Below are 18,496 nucleotides of genomic sequence, written 5' to 3'. Positions count from 1 at the left end.
TGGCACCTCCGACGCAACTCGGAGCAGTCGGGAGAGGCGCTAATTGAATGCGACTTTTAAAATGCGTTCCAGCTGCGCTCGAGCCCGCGAAGAACGGCACCAAACTCTCAACGCGTCCCGCTTTGCGCGTGCAGAGAAGAGGGTGGGGGGAGTGGGGGTGGGGGGAGTGGGGGGTGGGGGAGTGGGGGGGAGTGGGGGTGGGGGGGGGAGTGGGGGTGGGGGGGGGGAGTGGGGGCGGGGGGGGAGGGGGGGGAGTGGGGGAGTGGGGGAGGGGGGGAGTGGGGGAGGGGGGGAGTGGGGGAGGGGGGGCGTGGGGGTTGTTGGGGAGTGGGGGTTGTTGGGGAGTGCGGGGTGGGAGGGAGTGGGGGTGGGGGGGAGTGGGGGTGGGGGGGGAGTGGGGGTTGTTGGGGAGTGTGGGTGTGGGGGAGAGGGGGAGTGGGGGTGGGGGGAGTGGGGGTGGGGGGGAGTGGGGTTGTTGGGGAGTGTGGGTGTGGGGGAGAGGGGGAGTGGGGGTGGGGGGAGTGGGGGTGGGGGGGAGTGGGAGTTGTTGGGGAGTGGGGGTGGGAGGGAGTGGGGGTGGGAGGGAGTGGGGTGGGAGGGAGTGGGGGTGGGAGGGAGTGGGGTGGGGGGGGAGTGGGGGTGTGGGGGAAAGGGGGAGTGGGGGTGGGAGGGAGTGGGGGTGGGGGGGAGTGGGGGTGTTGGGGAGTGGGGGTGTGGGGGAGAGGGGAGTGGGGGTGGGAGGGAGTGGGGGTGGGGAGGATGTGGGGGTGTGGGGGGAAAGGGGGAGTGGGGGTGGGAGGGAGTGGGGGTGGGGGGGAGTGGGGGGTTGTTGGGGAGTGGGGTGTGGGGGAGAGGGGGAGTGGGGGAGGGGGGAGTGGGGGAGGGGGAAGTGGGGGTGTGGGGGTGTGGGGAGAGGGGGGAGTGGGGGTGGGAGGGAGTGGGGGTGGGGGGAGTGGGGGTGTGGGGAGTAGGGAGGGTTGGGGGTGCGGGGGAGTGGGGGTGGGGAGTGGGGGTGGGGGGGAGTGGGGGCGGGGGGAGTAGGGGGTAGTGGGGGAAGGGGGGGAGTGGGGGTTGTGGGAGTGGGGGGTGGGGGAGAGGGGGAGTGGGAGTGGAGGGAGTGGGGGTGGGGGGAGTGGGGTGTGGGGGAGTAGGGAGTGTTGGGGGTGCGGGGGGAGGGGGGTGGGGGTAGTGGGGGTGGGGGGGAGTGGGGGCGGGGGGGAGTAGGGGAGTTGGGGGAAGGGGGGGAGTGGGGGTTGTTGGGGAGTGGGGGGTTGGGGGAGAGGGGGAGTGGGAGGGAGTGGGGGTGGGGGGGGAGTGGGGGTGTGGGGAGTAGGGAGGGTTGGGGGTGCGGGGGAGTGGGGGGGGAGTGGGGGTTGTGGTTGGAGCTGCGGCTTCACAGCACCCAGCATGGCGCACGGCTCACACACAAGCGCGCGTCTCTCTCCGACTTGAGAGCAATATTTTTTCTCCAGCGAAACTTCCCCCCGCACCTCAATCTCAACCCACTGCTGGAGTAAACGCAATGTTTTCCTATCCCCCCCCCCCCCACCGCTACCAACACATCCTACTCCCCGAGTCATTTTTTTTTATGATTATATATTTTTTTAGACATCAAATGACATCAACGACACCGCGCGGAGCATCGTATTTTGTGGCAAGAATACGACGAGAATTCATTGAACTCGGTACATTATGGGCAATGCTAATTATACGCGAATATAATTGCTCATTTATTCCCTGGAGAGTCACGCCGAGTTGCCGGAGGGTCCTGCTGCTGCTCATTGTGCATTTGAGTTTTTTTTTTATTCTGAGATGTTTTCAGCCAGTTAATGACGAGTGTGTATTATCCGCTGCTCCGATCTGCACGGTTGGCTATGTACGGTGCGAACGAAGTTCAACATGCACACGTACAGTCACGTGGGGGGGGGGGAGGCGGTTAAACCGGAGCACCCGGATACAACCCAAACCGCCTTTGCGCGAAAGGGGGCAACGCTCTATCCCGCGTACAGATCGGGGACACAGTTGGCGATTAGTCCACTCGCTGTACTGCCCTCTCCTGGCGAGCCACGGGTATGGCACCTCCTCGAAACCCACGGGAAGGAAGGGAGTTTCACAACATCTGTGCGGTGAAATTTCGATTTAAAGCTTTCGTGACTGCAGGGATTCATCTTATTGGTTCTTTCGGTAAAGTCACGTAGAAGGGTAGTAATAAAATAACAAAAAATAAAACATAATTATGATTTTATTACTTCCCTTCTACGTGACTTTACCGAAAGAACCAAGAAGATGAATCTGTGCGGTGATCCATCGACCCCCGCTGCTGCATCCACAGTGCTAGACCACAGGCGTGCAACAACCGGCATTCGCCACTAAGTGGCAGTGACGTCACTACGACGTTTGTGCCAGGCCATGTGCACCTTGAGGCCACGTGAAGTGTCGAACGCCCGCTGGCAGGAGGTCACGGGGCAGACCCTGCAGGTGCCACGAGTCGACTGACTGAAATGACCGAGATGACTGGCTGATGCACCACCTGTGCCCCCTACTGTGCACAACCACCACCACAACCACCACCACCACCACCCAATACATCACCATCGATCTCCCCGCCCGGTAGTTGAAACAATTGGACACGTTTTTTAACCCCCCCCACCGCCACCATCCGAGGTCTCTGTCCACTCAGCAGTATAGATTTGGTCCACAAGTCAGACGATCTGCGGCAGATCGCGTGTGTGGTAGGGTAACAAGTGTGGGCATACTCCCAAACCAATGGATGAGTTATTCCAGAGCAGCCTTTAAGAGACGCGCTGTCCAGAGCGGCATCTTGTGGGCCTTTCTAGCAGCGGTGGAGCGAGCAAGGCATTGCAGGGCTGCGCCTTAAACGTTACCGTCGTCGTCGTCGTGGTACCTGATGGCCCCGTTTGGACCAGAGTCACAGCTGAGAGGCAGTCGCAAAGGAGTGGAACGTGACAAAGCGGAGATGGAGCCACGGAATCAGTTCGCGTGCTGATGCTACAGGATCGTCAACAGCGGCGACAGCGGCGGCTTGGGGAGGCGTTCATCCAGCAGCGACATTGACCCTGACTGACGGCGAGGATGGTGCTGATGATAACCTGATGTGCATTTAGCGAGAGTCAAACGGGGCGGGGCGGGGCGGGGTGGAAAGACACCAATCTCGAACGCTAAATGCTCTCGAGCAGATAAAATCTACGGTTACACCCCCCTCACCCACCTCTCTATCTCTCTCCCCAAGATTCATTCATGATTTATTTACAACTTTACATTGATAAGAAATCTCACAAATTGTCGATGATAGAGATAAACAGCGGCTGCGTAAAGCATTTCTGGGGGGGTGGAGGGGTGGGGTGAGGGTGGCGTGGGGTGGTGGTGGTGTGGGGATGACTATGCCTCTCTCTTCTACGATCCACAGACATAGACACTGGCCCCTCGGTTCATCAAATAATCAAATACGAATTGATTCAGCGCGCTGCAAGCCCGCCACGAACGTCACAGCCACCACCCCGAAAAGATGAATCGAGCTCGGGTTTCCGATTCACGCAGACACGGGGAGCCAGCTGATCGCGGTGAGGTCTCTGACACGAATGGAGGCCTGCGCAACTCCGAACGGGTCACGATGTACCGACGTCACCACGCGGTGTTGCAAGCACGCGCGCGCACCAGCACCTGTGCCGATCCACCGCTGGATGAACGGCTCACCACGCCACGTGTGGTGTCGATCGTGGGGTGGATGGTGGTGGGGGCGTAGGAGAAAAGTGGGTGGTGTCACCACGCTGGCTCTGGTGAAAGGGGCTCGGATCGATATCACTCGCCACTGATGTTAGCCGGGATTTGAACTTAGGCCACGCGCCAGGTTCAATGGGCGGCGCGCTAATCGTAATGGCACCGCTCCCCGAATATGCAGTGCCGTATATACGCCACACACACAGACACCAATACACACACACAGACACCAATGCACATACACAGACACCAATACACACACACAGACACGAATGCACACACACAGACACCAATACACACACGCATACACGAATGCACACGAATGCACGCATGGTACTCCCACAAGTAACACATACCGTACACATACTCACAAATGCAAAGGTAAAGATACCCCATGTGGTTTACACAGATTGTCGGGGTAAGTGCTGCTATGCAAACTCACACTCGCTTCACAAACGCACCACCACCACCACCACGCAGGTAAAGACAAAGGCGCGGCCCTGCAATGGCACGCTCATGGCACACCTCGCACCATCACCACTAACAAAGGCATCAACTTACGCTCATTAAACACAAAGCGCCTGTTTAAAGGACAGAGGGCAGTCATTTAGAGTAACAGCAGAAGGGCGCAATTAGCACAAGGCGGATGTTATTGATGATGATAAAGGAAGACTCGGACACACACACACACACAAAAAAAACGTGACTAGGCAAGCGTTTTTATTCCTCGGCAGCGTTAATGTCTTAGAGGAAACGAAGTAATGGATTCGTTATTGCGACGACGACGATGACGACGCGGAGTCGTTTACGGCTCTGCGCCACTTAAACGCTGAGCGATGCCGCCCCGGGGCTCAGCGTGAGCAGCGGGGAGCGTCTCCTGCACCGCCGCTCCTTCGCGCACAGCCACACGGGACCTGTTGGTAGCGGTGGTGTTGAGTGGTGGGTGGTGGTGAGTGGTGGTTAGTGGTTGTGAGTGGTGTTAAGTGGCGGTGGTGGTGTTGAGGATGTGCGGTGGTGGTGGTGGTGGTGGTAGCAGTGGTGTTGGGTGGTGGTGGTGGTGGCGAGTGGCGGTGGTGGTTTTGAGGGTGTGCGGTGGTGGTGGTAGCAGTGGTGTTGATTGGTGGTGGTGGTGAGTGGTGGTGAGTGGTGGTGGTGGTGAGTGGCGGTGGTGGTGTTGAGGATGTGCGGTGGTGGTGGTGGTGGTAGCAGTGGTGTTGGGTGGTGGTGGTGAGTGGCGGTGGTGGTGTTGAGGATGTGCGGTGGTGGTGGTAGCAGTGGTGTTGGGTGGTGGTGGTGAGTGGTGGTGGTGATGTTGAGGATGTGCGGTGGTGGTGGTGGTAGCAGTGGTGTTGGGTGGTGGTGGTGAGTGGTGGTGGTGATGTTGAGGATGTGCGGTGGTGGTGGTGGTAGCAGTGGTGTTGAGTGGTGGTGGTGAGTGGTGGTGTTGAGTGGCGGTGGTAGCAGTGGTGTTGATTGGTGGTGGTGGTGGTGGTGAGTGGTGGTCGTGTTGAGTGGCGGTGGTGATGTTGAGGATGTGCGGTGGTGGTGGTGGTAGCGGTGGTGGTGGGTGGTGGTGAGTGGTGTTGAGTGGTGTAGTGGTGTTGAGAGGTCGTGGTATTGATTGTTGGTGGTATTGATTGGTGATTTTGAGGATGTGGTGGTGTTGATTGGTGGTGTTGAGAATGTGTGATGGTGGTGATTGGTGGTGTTGAGAATGTGGTGGTGTTTATTGGTGGTGGTGTTTATTGGTGGTGGTGTTAAAAATGTGTGGTGGTGGTGAGTGGTTGGTGTTGGTAGGGTGGTGGTGGTGTTTAGGATATGTGGTGGTGGAGCTGAGTAGTGATACTGGGTGGGTAGAGTCACGTACACAACACACAGACAAAAATCCCCCGTATAGCCTTAACGGGCTGTAGGGGCAAGTGCTGTTAGTGAGCACCTATAAAGGCCGGCACGGTGCACGAAGGGGTGGTGTAGGCAGTACAAAGACAAAGGTCCCCCGTGTCTCCGCAGTGCCTATCTTCACACACACTGCAGCAGGTGCCCATAATTATTTAAGGCTGAGTCGACCAACACGCGCGCGTGTGTGCGTGTTTTTTTGCAAGGGGGGGGGGGGGGGTAGTGTAGCGGTTAGCGCCCGGCGCTACGAACCGGGCGACCCGAGTTCGATTCCCGCTCACGGCCAACACAGGTGACCGACTCAGCCTCAAACGAGTACCTGGCGCGGCGCGTAAAAAACATCGCCACGAGGGAGACAAAGACGGCCCGGCGTGGTGTTGTCCAACCACCCCCTCGTGTGCCGTGCCGGCCTTCATAAGCGCTCGCTAACAGCACTTGCCACCAACAGTCTGTTACAGGCTACACGGGGGACCTTTGTCTTTGTGCTTCGGTGGTGCGTCGTCTGCGCTCCTGCGCGTGGCGTGGAGAGAGCGCGTGTGACCTTAGCGGCGAGAAGCCACACAAAGATCATGCACACAGCGAGAGGGAGAGAGGGAGGGAGTCAGAGGGCGAGAGAGATGTTGCATGGGGGGGGAGGAAAAAAATCGCATAAACATACGCTAACAAGCAGGGCAATATATGTGTACGTACGCAAAAGCGCGCTGACGAGCAGAGTGTAAGGACCGCAAGAGGAGGAGGGGCAGGAGGGTAGCGAGGATGAAGAAGAATCGGCCAAAAAAAGGAGTCGGACGAGGAGAAAATGAGAAAGGATGACGATAAAGAGATTGGATGAGGAGGTGAAAGAGGAGGCCGGGGAGGAGTTGGAGAATACAGAGGAGCCAGATCCAGGGGGGGGGGGGAGGGCAGACACAAGGGGGAGGAGGAGGATAAAGAGGAGCAAGGGAGAGGAGGAGGAGATCAACAACAGAGCGGTGTAACGATTAATCAATCACGCTTGCGCCGATGCCAGAGAAGCCGATTATGGGCACGGCGGCGGAGTGTGGAGTCAGGATTGCCATGCCCCGGACTGTGGGCTCATAATATCACGGAGAGGGGAGGTGGTGGTGGGGGGGGGGTAGAGTGGGAGGGAGTAGGGTAGGGTGAGGGTGGGGGGCTGCGGAGCGATGGGGCAAGGAGGGGAGGGGGAGGTCTGAATCTGCAGCAATCGCTGGGTTTAATCTGCGAGCCGGAGCTCTGTCGGTCGGGCGCTGCTGTGTGGAGCAGCCTCAAGCGCTGCGATCTCTCTCCAGTCAGGTGGAGCGACTGTATCAGCTCAGAGCGCAGACATCACGACCACCACCACCACCACTACTTCCTCCTGTTCCTTCTTCTCTGCCGCAGCTGCCACTGCTCTTCCGCTGATGCCACTCCGGCCGACGCTGCTTCTTCTGCCGACGACGAAAGAAGAAGAAGAGGAAGAAGGCAGGCGCAGAGACGAGCTGTAGATTCGGGTGCCCGATATCTGCGCGGCGCAAGAGAACGCACCGCGGCTCTGGCTCGGAGCTGCTCGCTGGGCTGGGCTGGGCTCGGGGAAATGTGACTGGGGAAACACAACACGTTTTTGTTGTTGTTGTTGGTGGTGGTGGGGGTGTTTCTCCTCTCCTTTCGCTTGCTTTTTGATTGTTTCGTGAATCTTCCCGTAGCTTGTTTGACACGAGGACTGTTGCGGTAACGCGCGGGTTGGCTCCGGGTTACGCGCGTGGCGACGTCTGCAGCCCCGCGGAACCCCCACGGCGCGCGATGTGGCTCCTGGTGTGAAACTCGAGCCGTGGACGCAGTTTGCGCTTTTCGTTTGCTCGGACTTTCGTGACGGCTGCGGGCTCCTGCAATTACTCCGACGACGACGGTGATTGATGATGATGATGATGACGATCCAGCGCCGCTTATTGCTCCAGCACGTGAAGAGTTCACGGGCACAGTTGCCCACCACCACCACCACCACCACCTCCTCCTCCTCATCCTCCACCACCGAGCCCACCGGATCGGCACCCGAGCAGGAGGATTGAACGCGCGCAAGTTAAGAGAAGGGCGAACCTCTCTCACCATTCCGCTTTGGCGAGAACGTTCACTCAGACGAGGTGGAGTGCGCCGATCGCGGTGCCGGTGGCTCACTCGCTCACGCCCTTAGCGCGCGCTCGTTGGCTGCGTTTCGTTGTCATTGTCTCCAAAAACCTCATCGTCACATCGTTACGTCGTTGTCAGCCTATCTTCGCTGTCATCACCGCATCGTTATCAACCCATCCCTCGACCACTTTCGCCGCCGTCACCGCCGTAAGCTCTTGGAGCGCGCAGCGAGGGAAGGGCTGAGCGCACCACCAACTACTCCGGGGAAGATCGCAACCCTCCTCAGATGAACAATCAGTCTCGAGCCGACCCAACCCGACCCGATCCGGCCAGGGCACCAGCCGGACCTGCTCCCCGGGTGCTTCGTCCGCGGGTTCGCTTCGGCTGCCTTGCTGCAACCCACCGCCTTCTTGCCAGTGTTATCCACCCCCACCCCCCCACGCTGACTTGAGATGAGCCGGCTACGCGTGAACGCGATCCTGGGACTCGACGTCAGCGGCAGCGGCAGCAGCACGGCAGGTAATCGAGTTGTGAGCAGCGGTGAGCGCGCTGCGCTACGAACCCGCCAATGATCCGAGTTCGATCCCCGCTCACGGATAATAACGGGCGGCGATTATATTTGAACCGGTCCTGGGCCATCCCGTTGGTCGACCCTAGCCTTGGATGAATTCCCGCTGCGGTGCGTGTGTGTGAAGGTCGGTACTGTGGAGACAAAGGCGGTCGGGCGTGAAGCTGGCCACGCACCGCCTCGTGCCACTCTTGCGGCCTTCATAAGTGCTCGCTAACAGCACTTACCCCAACAGTCTGTTAAAGGCTACACGGGTGATCTTTGCCTTCATTGATAACAATGGAGCGAGACGTTATCGTGGTGCCGCTTCGCGCACTGCGCTACAAACCCCGGCGACTCGAGTTCGATTCCCGGCCACGGCAAAATAACAGCAGGGGTGATTATCTGAAACGGTCATGGATCTCCACTGTAGGTCGGCTCGGCCTTAAATGAGGACTGTACCAGGTGCGGTGTGTGAACGCAATCGGATCTGAAGAGACAAAGGCGGCCGGGCGTGGTGCTGGCAACACCAAGCCCCTACGTCCTTCGTGTCGGCCTTCACAAGTGCTCGCTACGAGCACTTGCCCCAACAGTCCGTATAGACTACACGGGGTATCTTAGTCTTTGTAATAATACTAATGAGACAGAGTACTCTCTATACGAGGCTTTGTCAACATACTGCTGGGTAAATGTCCTCCTCAAGCACTGTCTTTCGCGGGGGTGGGTCGTTTGACCATACTTCACCGCGCCGGTCCGTGCGGGTTGTTGATGACAAGGGGGTATTGGTCACTCGCCACTGATGCCGGGGTCGGGAATCGAACTCTGACCGGGCGGCCTCATAGCGCAGTGGGGCGAACCAAGCCCGGTCGCGTTTCCATCGAAGTATAAAAAATATATATTTAAAACGATGACACCCATGGCAATGATTTACCCAGGGACATCTCTCTCGTTGAGTCTCAAGATTCTTGCTCACGATGGTCCTGCCGCGCCGTGCATGTTTTGGCGATTCTATGAATGAGCGATTGGCTGAACGGAGTTGCTGCACGTCACGTGTGTGTCGGGGTAGGGAGCTGAACAGAGTTGCTGCACGTCACGTGCGTGTGTGTGTGTGGGGGGGGAGCTGAACAGAGTTGCTGCACGTCACGTGTGTGTGGGGGGGGGGGGAGCTGAACAGAGTTGCTGCACGTCACGTGTGTGTGTGGGGGGGGGGGGGGCTGAACAGAGTTGCTGCACGTCACGTGTGTGTGGGGGAGGGGGAGCTGAACGGAGTTGCTGCACGTCACGTGTGTGTGTGGGGGGGGGGAGCTGAACAGAGTTGCTGCACGTCACGTGTGTGTGTGGGGGGGAGCTGAACAGAGTTGCTGCACGTCACGTGTGTGTGTGGGGGGGAGCTGAACGGAGTTGCTGCACGTCACGTGTGTGTGTGTGGGGGGGGGAGCTGAACAGAGTTGCTGCACGTCACGTGTGTGTGTGGGGGGGGGGGCTGAACAGAGTTGCTGCACGTCACGTGACGTGTGTGTGGGGGGGAGCTGAACGGAGTTGCTGCACGTCACGTGACGTGTGTGTGGGGGGGAGCTGAACGGAGTTGCTGCACGTCACGTGTGGGGAGCGGCGGCGCAGCGGTTAGCGCACGGCGCTACAGACCCCCCCCACCCCCGTGCCTGCCACCTGCGATTTGCTTCCCACGGACGGCAAAAGCATCAATGTCGAGTGCTTTCAGAAGCGGCCGTGGGCTTCCCCTTAGGTCGACTCAGCCTTTAAATGAGCAGCTGGCTGGCGCTGCGTGTAACCCATCAGAGCAGGGAAGACGTGGCGCCCTCTGCACCCCCCCCTTCACCCCCAGCTCAACCTCTTCCCGTCCCCGCTTCGTGCGTCGTGCCCACCTTAATAGGTGCTCGCTAACAGCACTTGCCCCAGCGGTCATGCGAAGGGCTATCCAATGCAGGTCATTCCAGTGCTACTCAGGAGTCCCTCGACTCTCTCCTCTTTCAGGGCGGCGGGGGGAGGGAGGGGGGGTCTTGCAGCGACGATTTGGCCAATTCCATTAACGAGCTTCGGGATTCGCGTCCGGGGTTATCTGCGCACCGAGAGGAGTGATACTCGGCACACTGCCATCTCCTGGTCACGTCCAGCCCCGGCAGCCACCGCAACCTACAGCACCTGGCAAGCGCCTGCGGTTGGGTCACCCGCTGACCAAAGCCTCTGATCTGTTTGTTCATTCGCAAACGTCCACGCCTGTCATCTGAAGCACGTGACGGCAGTACGTCGAGATCACGAATATTTATATTCTTAGGTGTTTTCGGTAAAGTCACGTAGGTAAAACATCAAAATTAATAAAAATAATAACAGGACCCTGCGGGGTGGGCTGGTAGGAATAATACTTAGTACCGGTACAGAGATATCGACCGGGTATAGAGGAGTTAAAGAAAAAATTACTGTATTCTAGTGTAACGTTAATTGAAAGTGTTTGTTTTGACAAGAAACGCTGTGAGATTTAAAGACTCGTAGTCTTTCATTTCCAACACCACCCTCAACACCACCCCTCCCACGGACGGACGGACGGACACATTAATCTATTGGTGGTCTGGTCCACTTCGTTCCTACCAGTAAAATAAAATAAAGATCACGACGTTTCGGAGGCAACACAAGTCTCCGTCATCAGGTGGGACAGTCACAGCCAGATCAGCTGCATCAAGTGACTGTCCCACCTGATGACGGAGACTTGTGTTGCCTCCGAAACGTCGTGATCTTTATTTTATTTTATTATTTTTATTAATTTTGATGTTTTACCTACGTGACTTTACCGAAAACACCTAAGAATATGATTCATTGCAGTCACGAAAGCTTCAAGTCTAGAGATCACGAATCTCTCTTTGAAAGGCGGAGCCGGCGTGTTGCGATGCGACAATAGTGCGGGCTAATGCGCGGCCCTTCATCAATCCACTGCTGGATGAAGGAATCTCCACGCCTCTCGGTCATAGAGGGGTGGTTGTTGTTGTTGTTGTAGTCGTTTGACCATACTTCACCGCGCTGGTCAGTGTGCGCCGAGCGCGTTTTTCGACTATCGCCTGAAAATTTCGGACGTCATCCGAATGAAATGTTCACGGCCAACTGGTGCTTCGCGGACAATGATGTTCGCTGTGGCCTTGTGGAATACGGAGCTCGAGTCGCCGGGGATATGTACAGGGATAGTTGAAATAGATTGACCCAATTTCAAAGCAGTATATTTCACGATGGCAACGTGTTACAATTACACAAAAAGTTACAAACGTTGTAATGAGTTATCAAGTTTTACTGACCATTTTATAAATGCTCTATGTGCCCTCCACCCGATGTACGGACAGCATCGAGACGATAGTTGAATCCGTCCCAAACGCCTCTCAAAGTGTCTTCTTACACTGAAGTCACCGCTGCCGTGATTCTGTTTTTGAGGTCATCCAGATTAGTCCCTAATGGTGGCACAGAAACACGGTCTTTGACGTATCCCCACAAGAAAAAGTCGCAGGGTGTGATGATGTATGGGGATCTTGGGGGCCAAGAGTGTAGCTCCAAGTCTTGGGGTCCCGTGCGACCTATCCAACGTTGAGGCAGTGTGTCTCGTGAATGACTGAGGCTAGGGGCTGTTTGTGCGCTGGGAGAGGCATCGAGCGGTAATCATTTGAAACTCTATGCCGCGCCCTTTCAAGTGGTGTGGTAAGAGTTTCATTCATGGGCGGTTCGTGGTTGCAGAGATATAGCGATTTCAAATCGGGTCCATACTTTTCGAACACCCGTATATCATATCCTTAACACGCTAACCAACTGCGCCACTCACCATTCCACCCTTGCACGAGTGCAATGCGGGCGGGGTAGAACAATGAAACAGAACAATGGAAATTGCACGCAGCGCTGAAATTGGTTGCGTGTGTTTTTATATTTTAAATCCTTTATATTAAGTTCACTTGCTTGCTTGCTTAGGACCGTGCAAATCTTTCGGTCGTTTTTTAACCCACTTCCCGTGATCCAATCGAGCTGACATTTTCCACACAGACTCGTTGTGCGTGACAATTAATGTTCGTGAAAAAAAATTCCCAAAATGTTACACTTTTTAAGGAAAACAAATTAAATATTTAATTACCAACTGCTTAATACTGGCAGACAATCATCTGACCCATAGGTGGCAGCCGTCTCAAGCCAGAGGACGAGAGGACTCTAGCCGCCACGCATATAAAGGATTTAGAGTGAAAAACTTTGTTTTTACGGGTTATACTTATTATTAAATCCTTTATATTAAGTTCGCTTGCTTGCTTGCTTAGGACCGTGCAAATCTTTCGGTCGTTTTTTAACCCACTTCCCGTGATCCAATCGAGCTGACATTTTCCACACAGACTCGTTGTGCGTGACAATTAATGTTCGTGAAAATTTGTTTCCAAAATTTTACACTTTTTAGGACAAAAATATTATATTTAATTACCAAATGCTTAATGCTGCCATGCAATCATCTGACCCATAGGTGGCAGCCATCTCAAGCCAGAGGACGAGAGGACTCTAGCCGCCACGCATATAAAGGATGTATAGTGAAAAACTTTTTTTTTACGGGTTATACTTGTTAAAACGTGTGGTGTCACGAACGCGCCAGACAAAGCCTCGACCACGAGCGGCGGGCGGCGTGGGAGACTTCTGCCACGTCTGTCGCCAGGCGCCGTGTTCTTGTCCTTGCGCACAAATCGCTTCGTGGGTGACGCTGCACGTAGCGAGCAAAACAAAAACAACAACAAAAGACGAGAGATGGAGAACGAGCGATATTGACGGGCAGGAGTGAATTGTTATTGTGCACGTATGATACTTAACATAACGTATTCACAGGGATCACGCGACGCCCTTGTTACCGCCCTTGGTATGTTGAAGAAAACGTTGACGGGGTGAGTCTCACAATGTGCGTGCACTTGCCCCAACAGTCCGTTGAGGCTAAACGGGGGATCTTTGTCTTTGTGCAACCAGGTCTGCGTTGGCTATTGACGCCGGGCGCGAGTTTGGTGGGGTGCGTCTCACTTTCTGGAACATTCTTATAATCCGGAGAATACAGTGTACACGTTCAGGGCCTCCCCTAGGTTAACTCAGCCTCAAATGAGTACCTTGTGCGGTGTGTAAACATCAGCACTGGGGAGACAAAGGCGGCCCGGCGTGGTGTTGTCCACGCATCCCCCTCGTGTGCCGTTCCGACCATCGCAGGTGCTGCTCGCTGACAGCACTTGCCCCGGCAGCCGGCCAGGGATGGATGTTATCGCTTTGAGACCACACCCGCATGAACCATCGACACCGGGCACGGGTTTACTAGGGTGCGTCTTACTTTCCGGCGGCGTCTTATAATCCGGTGAAATCGACGTATGTGTGTGTGTATGTATATATATACAGATGGGGAGCGGTAGTGTAGCGGTTAGCGCGTTGCACGACGAACTTGGCGACACGGGTTCGATTCCCGCTCACGGCAAACACCAGTGACGATTATCTGAACCGGTCCTGGGCCTCCCCTAGGTCGACTCAGCCTCAAATGAGTACCTGGTGCGGTGTGTAAACATCGTCGCTAGGGAGACAAAGGCGGTCGGGCGTGGTGCTGGCCACCCACCACCCCCTCGTGTACCGTTCTGGCCTTCATAGGTGCTCGCTAACAGCACTTGCCCTTACAGTCTGTTAAGGCTATACGGGGGATCTTTGATCTTTGATATATAGAAGAGAGAGCGCTATAGCGAGGCAAAGGCGTATTGCAAGACACGAACCGTGACATTTGCGGAATGGATTTCTGTCCGGCTCAAGGCGTTGTGCCTCCAGACGACACCCGCGCGTGTCTCGAACATCGCGGTACCTGTGAACAGGTTGGGTGGAGGGGTGCGTGCCTCGTGGGCTCTCCATCAGCGGGAGGCGAATTACTCGGTTCACCGATGAAGCGGTGGGATCGTAGATTTGTATTTATTGAGAAGTTAAGTGGTGCGACTGGAGGCCTGGGGCGGTTTGGAACTTGTTGGGTGCGGGGGTTGGTCACCCCTGCCCTGTGAATGAAACTAATTGACATCAGTACATGAGTTTGTTTTAAATTTGATTTCCGTTTGTCTGACCATACTTCACCGCTCTGGTTAGGGCGGGTTTTACAGAAGGACGTACCCAGGAGGGTATCTTGTTAGAAGCAGAGACTCCGAGTGAGTGAGTGAATGTGTGTGTTTGCTAAATATCTATTATTCGAGGCCATGGTCCTCAAGACACAGCTTCGTTGGGCAGGGCACATCGCCAGGATGGAGAACCACCGCTTGCCTAAGATCGTGCTGTATGGGGAACTGTCCTCTGGCCATCGCGATATAGGGGCACCACGAAAGCGATACAAAGACTCCCTGAAGAAGTCCCTCACTGCTTGCTGCATCGATCACCGTCAGTGGGCAACACAAGCAGCTGATCGCAACTCCTGGCGGCACACAGTCCACCAGGCCACCTCCTTCTTCGAAGATACCCGCAGGGCCCGTATGGAGGACAAAAGGAGAAGGAGGAAGAACCATGATCCCTCAGCACCCATCCCAGATGAGACCTATACTTGCAGCTGTTGTGGCAGGACCTGCTTGTCCCGCATAGGCCTCTTCAGCCACCAGCGTGCCTGCAGAAGACGTGGATGTCCTTCCTAGATCTTCGTTCGCGAAGCCAAGCCATGATTATTCTAGGCCATCTAAGACATTATTGGAATCCACACCATCCGATCGTCTATCTCTGGATCAGACATCGTTACCATCATCATCATGATCATCAGCAGCCTTGATAACTCCACTGCTGGATAAAAAAAAAACCTCCTTCCAAGTTGTTTCCGTCTCTCGCGGGATCTTGCGAGGTGTTTAAAGCACACGCGTCGTTCCAATTCGTTCAAGCGACTCTGCGCAATATACCTGAGCAGAACCAGTGCACACACTCACGTGCCCGTGGCTGGGCATAAATAACCACAGTGTCCATTCCAAGCAGCCGAGATCAAATAATTAATCTCTTTGTTGTTGCAAAACCTGCCTGACCTGGATATAGCATGGCGCAATTAAAATCGCCGCCGTGCATTCGAATTCCAAAGGGGCCTTTCCCGTTTCTCAGTGGCAGAACCAGCGGCTCACAGTCGGAAGGGTGCGAGTTCACATCTTAATTCGGGGTGGGTGAGGGTGGAGTTGACTCAGCCGATGATTGCCCCGGGGTCGACACAACCAGTATCACCTTGTACCAAAGTAAACAGCAGTTTCCCTGTGGCGAGACTCGCCTCCCCTCCCCCTTGCGCCCGCCATAGGAATGTGGAATTTCAACGGCTGGCTTAAATGGAGCATCGCACCAACGGTCATTTGAATTTTCACTTAACGGCGTTTCGTGAAGGAGGGTTATTGCCCGAAACGTCGCTTATTACGTAGACGTTTCCTTTTGAGAACATGACGCAGTGTTGTTGTTGTCTATAGATGTTGGCTGTGCTTGTGCACCAGCGCAGTCAATCCGTGATGTTGATTGCGGTGGCGAAATGCCAACGACCTCTCCTGGTCTACAGGAGGTCGTGGGTTCGATCCCCGACCCTGACGCTTGTTGCTGTATATTTGAAGTTTGCGTGTCTTTCTCTCTCTATGTCCACGGCCGCGTGGATTCTTCTCCGGGTCCGCCGGTTTTTCCTTCAACGCTTAGACTCAACATCACGCGTTTAGAGTATTTGGCTGCTTTACATGTCCACGTGATGACAAGCCCGCTTCGTTTGTGATCGCCATGTAGCTTCTACAAAAGAGCAATACAGCTCAGTGGGCCTTACCTGGTAAAACAAAAAAACTGAGTTTACGTGTTTAATCAACTAAAGTCCCTCCTTAATCAGTGTTTTTGAAGACAACATTGGTCGCGAAAGCCCACGTGTTGAACCCAAGTCACTTCTCTAACACGCACGGAGCGTTGGGGGCTGGGTGACCAGTAGCCTCACCATAAGTTGCGCACATGTACACACACACACTATATATATAAAACCTTAGCTCCTTGCATCAATGCGAACAGATTAAAATTCATGCGGATGGTTGCATCTCACGAGTTGCCAATGTCGGGGCAAGGGGGGGGAGGGGGGGGCCTCTCTGAATGAGCGGCGTCACCCCGAGGCCCCACGCGCACGTTCCGTGTCAGCCAGGTGCCGCGTGGACACCCACAATACAAAGAGGGTCGCGCGCGTGGCGCGCATCGAATCCCCACGCGCGCCTCGCCTCGATGGCCACGCGCGCCTCGTCTCGATCGCCACGCGCGCCTCGCCTCGATCACCACGCGCGCAAACGATTTCCACTCTCGTCCAATGCCCGGCGAAGTTTGCTCCGAAAGATGAAAGGCAACGGTCAATCACCCGGCGTCGTCTCGACAGACTGTTTGGGGCGAGTGCTGTTCGCGAGCACCTACGAAGGCCGGCACGGTGCACGAGTCGGCTGGGTAGGGAGCGGGGGGGGGGGTCAAGAACCACGCCCGGCCGCCTTTGTCTCTGCAGTGGCGATGTTTACTACGCACCGCACTGGATACTCATTTAAGGCTGAGTCTACCTAGGGGATGCCCAGGACCGGTTCAGATGATCGTCACTGGTGTTGGCCGTGAGCGGGTTCGTAGCGCAGCGCGCTAAACGCTACATCACTGCTCTCAACGACCACTGCCACCACCACCACTACCACCACCACTACCACCACCACCACCCTCTCCGTCCCCAATTTATGTCAGGCTATAGTTGACCTCAATTCACCTTCACTCGACCACTCTGACGGGCCTCTCTGCGCCCCCTGAAGAAAGCCCATTAGCCCGAAACGTCGCCCAGTATATCTTCATTTTGAGTCCACACAGTGCGATTGACGAAACGCGTTGTATTTGTTTTTTTTTGCTCGTTTTTGTTTTTTTTCTCAACACAATTGTCTTCTCTTGTTAACGGTGTGAATGATTGGGCGTGCACGATGATGGGTTGTCAAGGATCACGTCGGAGTGGCAGCCACAAGGAATGGAACGCGTCCGACTTGAGGACGCCCACCGGGGAGGAGAGATGGAGCCGTGAAATCATCCCAGCTTCGTGCGCAGGAGGCTGCGTGTATTTTTGCGTCGCGTGACCCCGATCGGCGTACGGCGACTGCTTCGGAGTGGCCATCATCCAGCAGTGGATTGATCACGGATAATCCTGATGATGATGAATTCAACTGGCAGGCCTTCATCCACTGCTGGATGAAATCCCCGCCCCCCTCCCCCGATCCCCACAAACATTCGCTATTCTTACTTAATTTGGAGCTTATTCATTATTCTCTTACGACCCCGCGATATCAAAACAGCGAGCGACTCGTGACCCAACAGCCGCACCGCAACACGAAACTTCTACCGATTCCGTCGCTCCATCTCTCTCTTTTTTACGATCAGTGGAAACAAGATGATCGGTGTATTCGGCACTTTGCTTCGTTCATCATTTCGTAATTTTTTTTTAAACTTTGCTTTATGTAAAACCCCCACCTCTCGCTCACTCTCTCGCTCACTCTCTAGCTCACTCTCACGCTCACTTTCTCGCTCACTCTCTCGCTCACTCTCTCTGTCACTCTCTCGCTCACTCTCTCACTCACTCTCTCGCTCACTTTCTCGCTCACTCTCTCGGTCACTCTCTCGCTCACTCTCTCGCTCTCTCGCTCACTCTCTCGCTCACTCTCTCGCTCACTCTCTCGCTCACTCTCTCGCACACTCTCTCGCTCACTCACTCGCTCACTCTCTCGCTCACTCTCTCACTCACTCTCTCTGTCACTCTCTCGCTCACTCTCTCACTCACTTTCTCGCTCACTCTCTCGCTCACTCTCTCGCTCACTCTCTCGCTCACTCTCTCGCTCACTCTCTCGCTCACTCTCTCGCTCTCTCTCTCTCTCGACGGTAGACGTCTTCGGGCACCTCTCGGAGTCGCAACCCGCCTGCCTTCGCCGCGAAGCCCTTCGGGGCTCTCGAAGCCCTTCGGGGCTCTCTTAGCCCACAGAGAGCCACGCTTGACCCCCGGTTCAGCTGAACGCGGCGAAGTGCGCGATGCTGGAGGCTCCTGTGCGGCGCGCTTTGGAACGAGCGCAGGAGCGCACGACGGCACGGGAGCTCCTCCACTCGGCCTCTCTGCGCGTGCGTGCGCGCGCTCCTGCAGGCACGGCCGATGCGCAAGCCCCGTCGCTCCGCTGATTTGATTATAAATATTAGATGGTGATTTAATGCAGC

At 55.7% G+C, this 18,496-nt stretch overlaps 1 protein-coding gene across 1 annotated transcript in view; it reads left to right on the top strand.

Annotated features, from left to right (window-relative positions):
* The first annotated feature begins 6,835 nt into the window (after window positions 1-6,835).
* LOC133348724 (reticulon-4 receptor-like 2) overlaps window positions 6,836-18,496 on the top strand; it is a 33,145-nt gene continuing 21,484 nt past the window's right edge. The window contains exon 1 of the mRNA XM_061561660.1: window positions 6,836-8,256. Within this exon, the coding sequence (XP_061417644.1) occupies window positions 8,190-8,256 (67 nt within the window). The 5' untranslated portion in view covers window positions 6,836-8,189. The remainder of the gene's footprint in view (window positions 8,257-18,496) is intronic.

Source organism: Lethenteron reissneri, chromosome 28 (assembly GCF_015708825.2).
Source record: "Lethenteron reissneri isolate LAM-NWPU_2019-01 chromosome 28, ASM1570882v1, whole genome shotgun sequence".
NCBI classification, from domain to species: domain Eukaryota; kingdom Metazoa; phylum Chordata; class Hyperoartia; order Petromyzontiformes; family Petromyzontidae; genus Lethenteron; species Lethenteron reissneri.
This window is presented reverse-complemented; position numbering and strand designations above follow the sequence as displayed.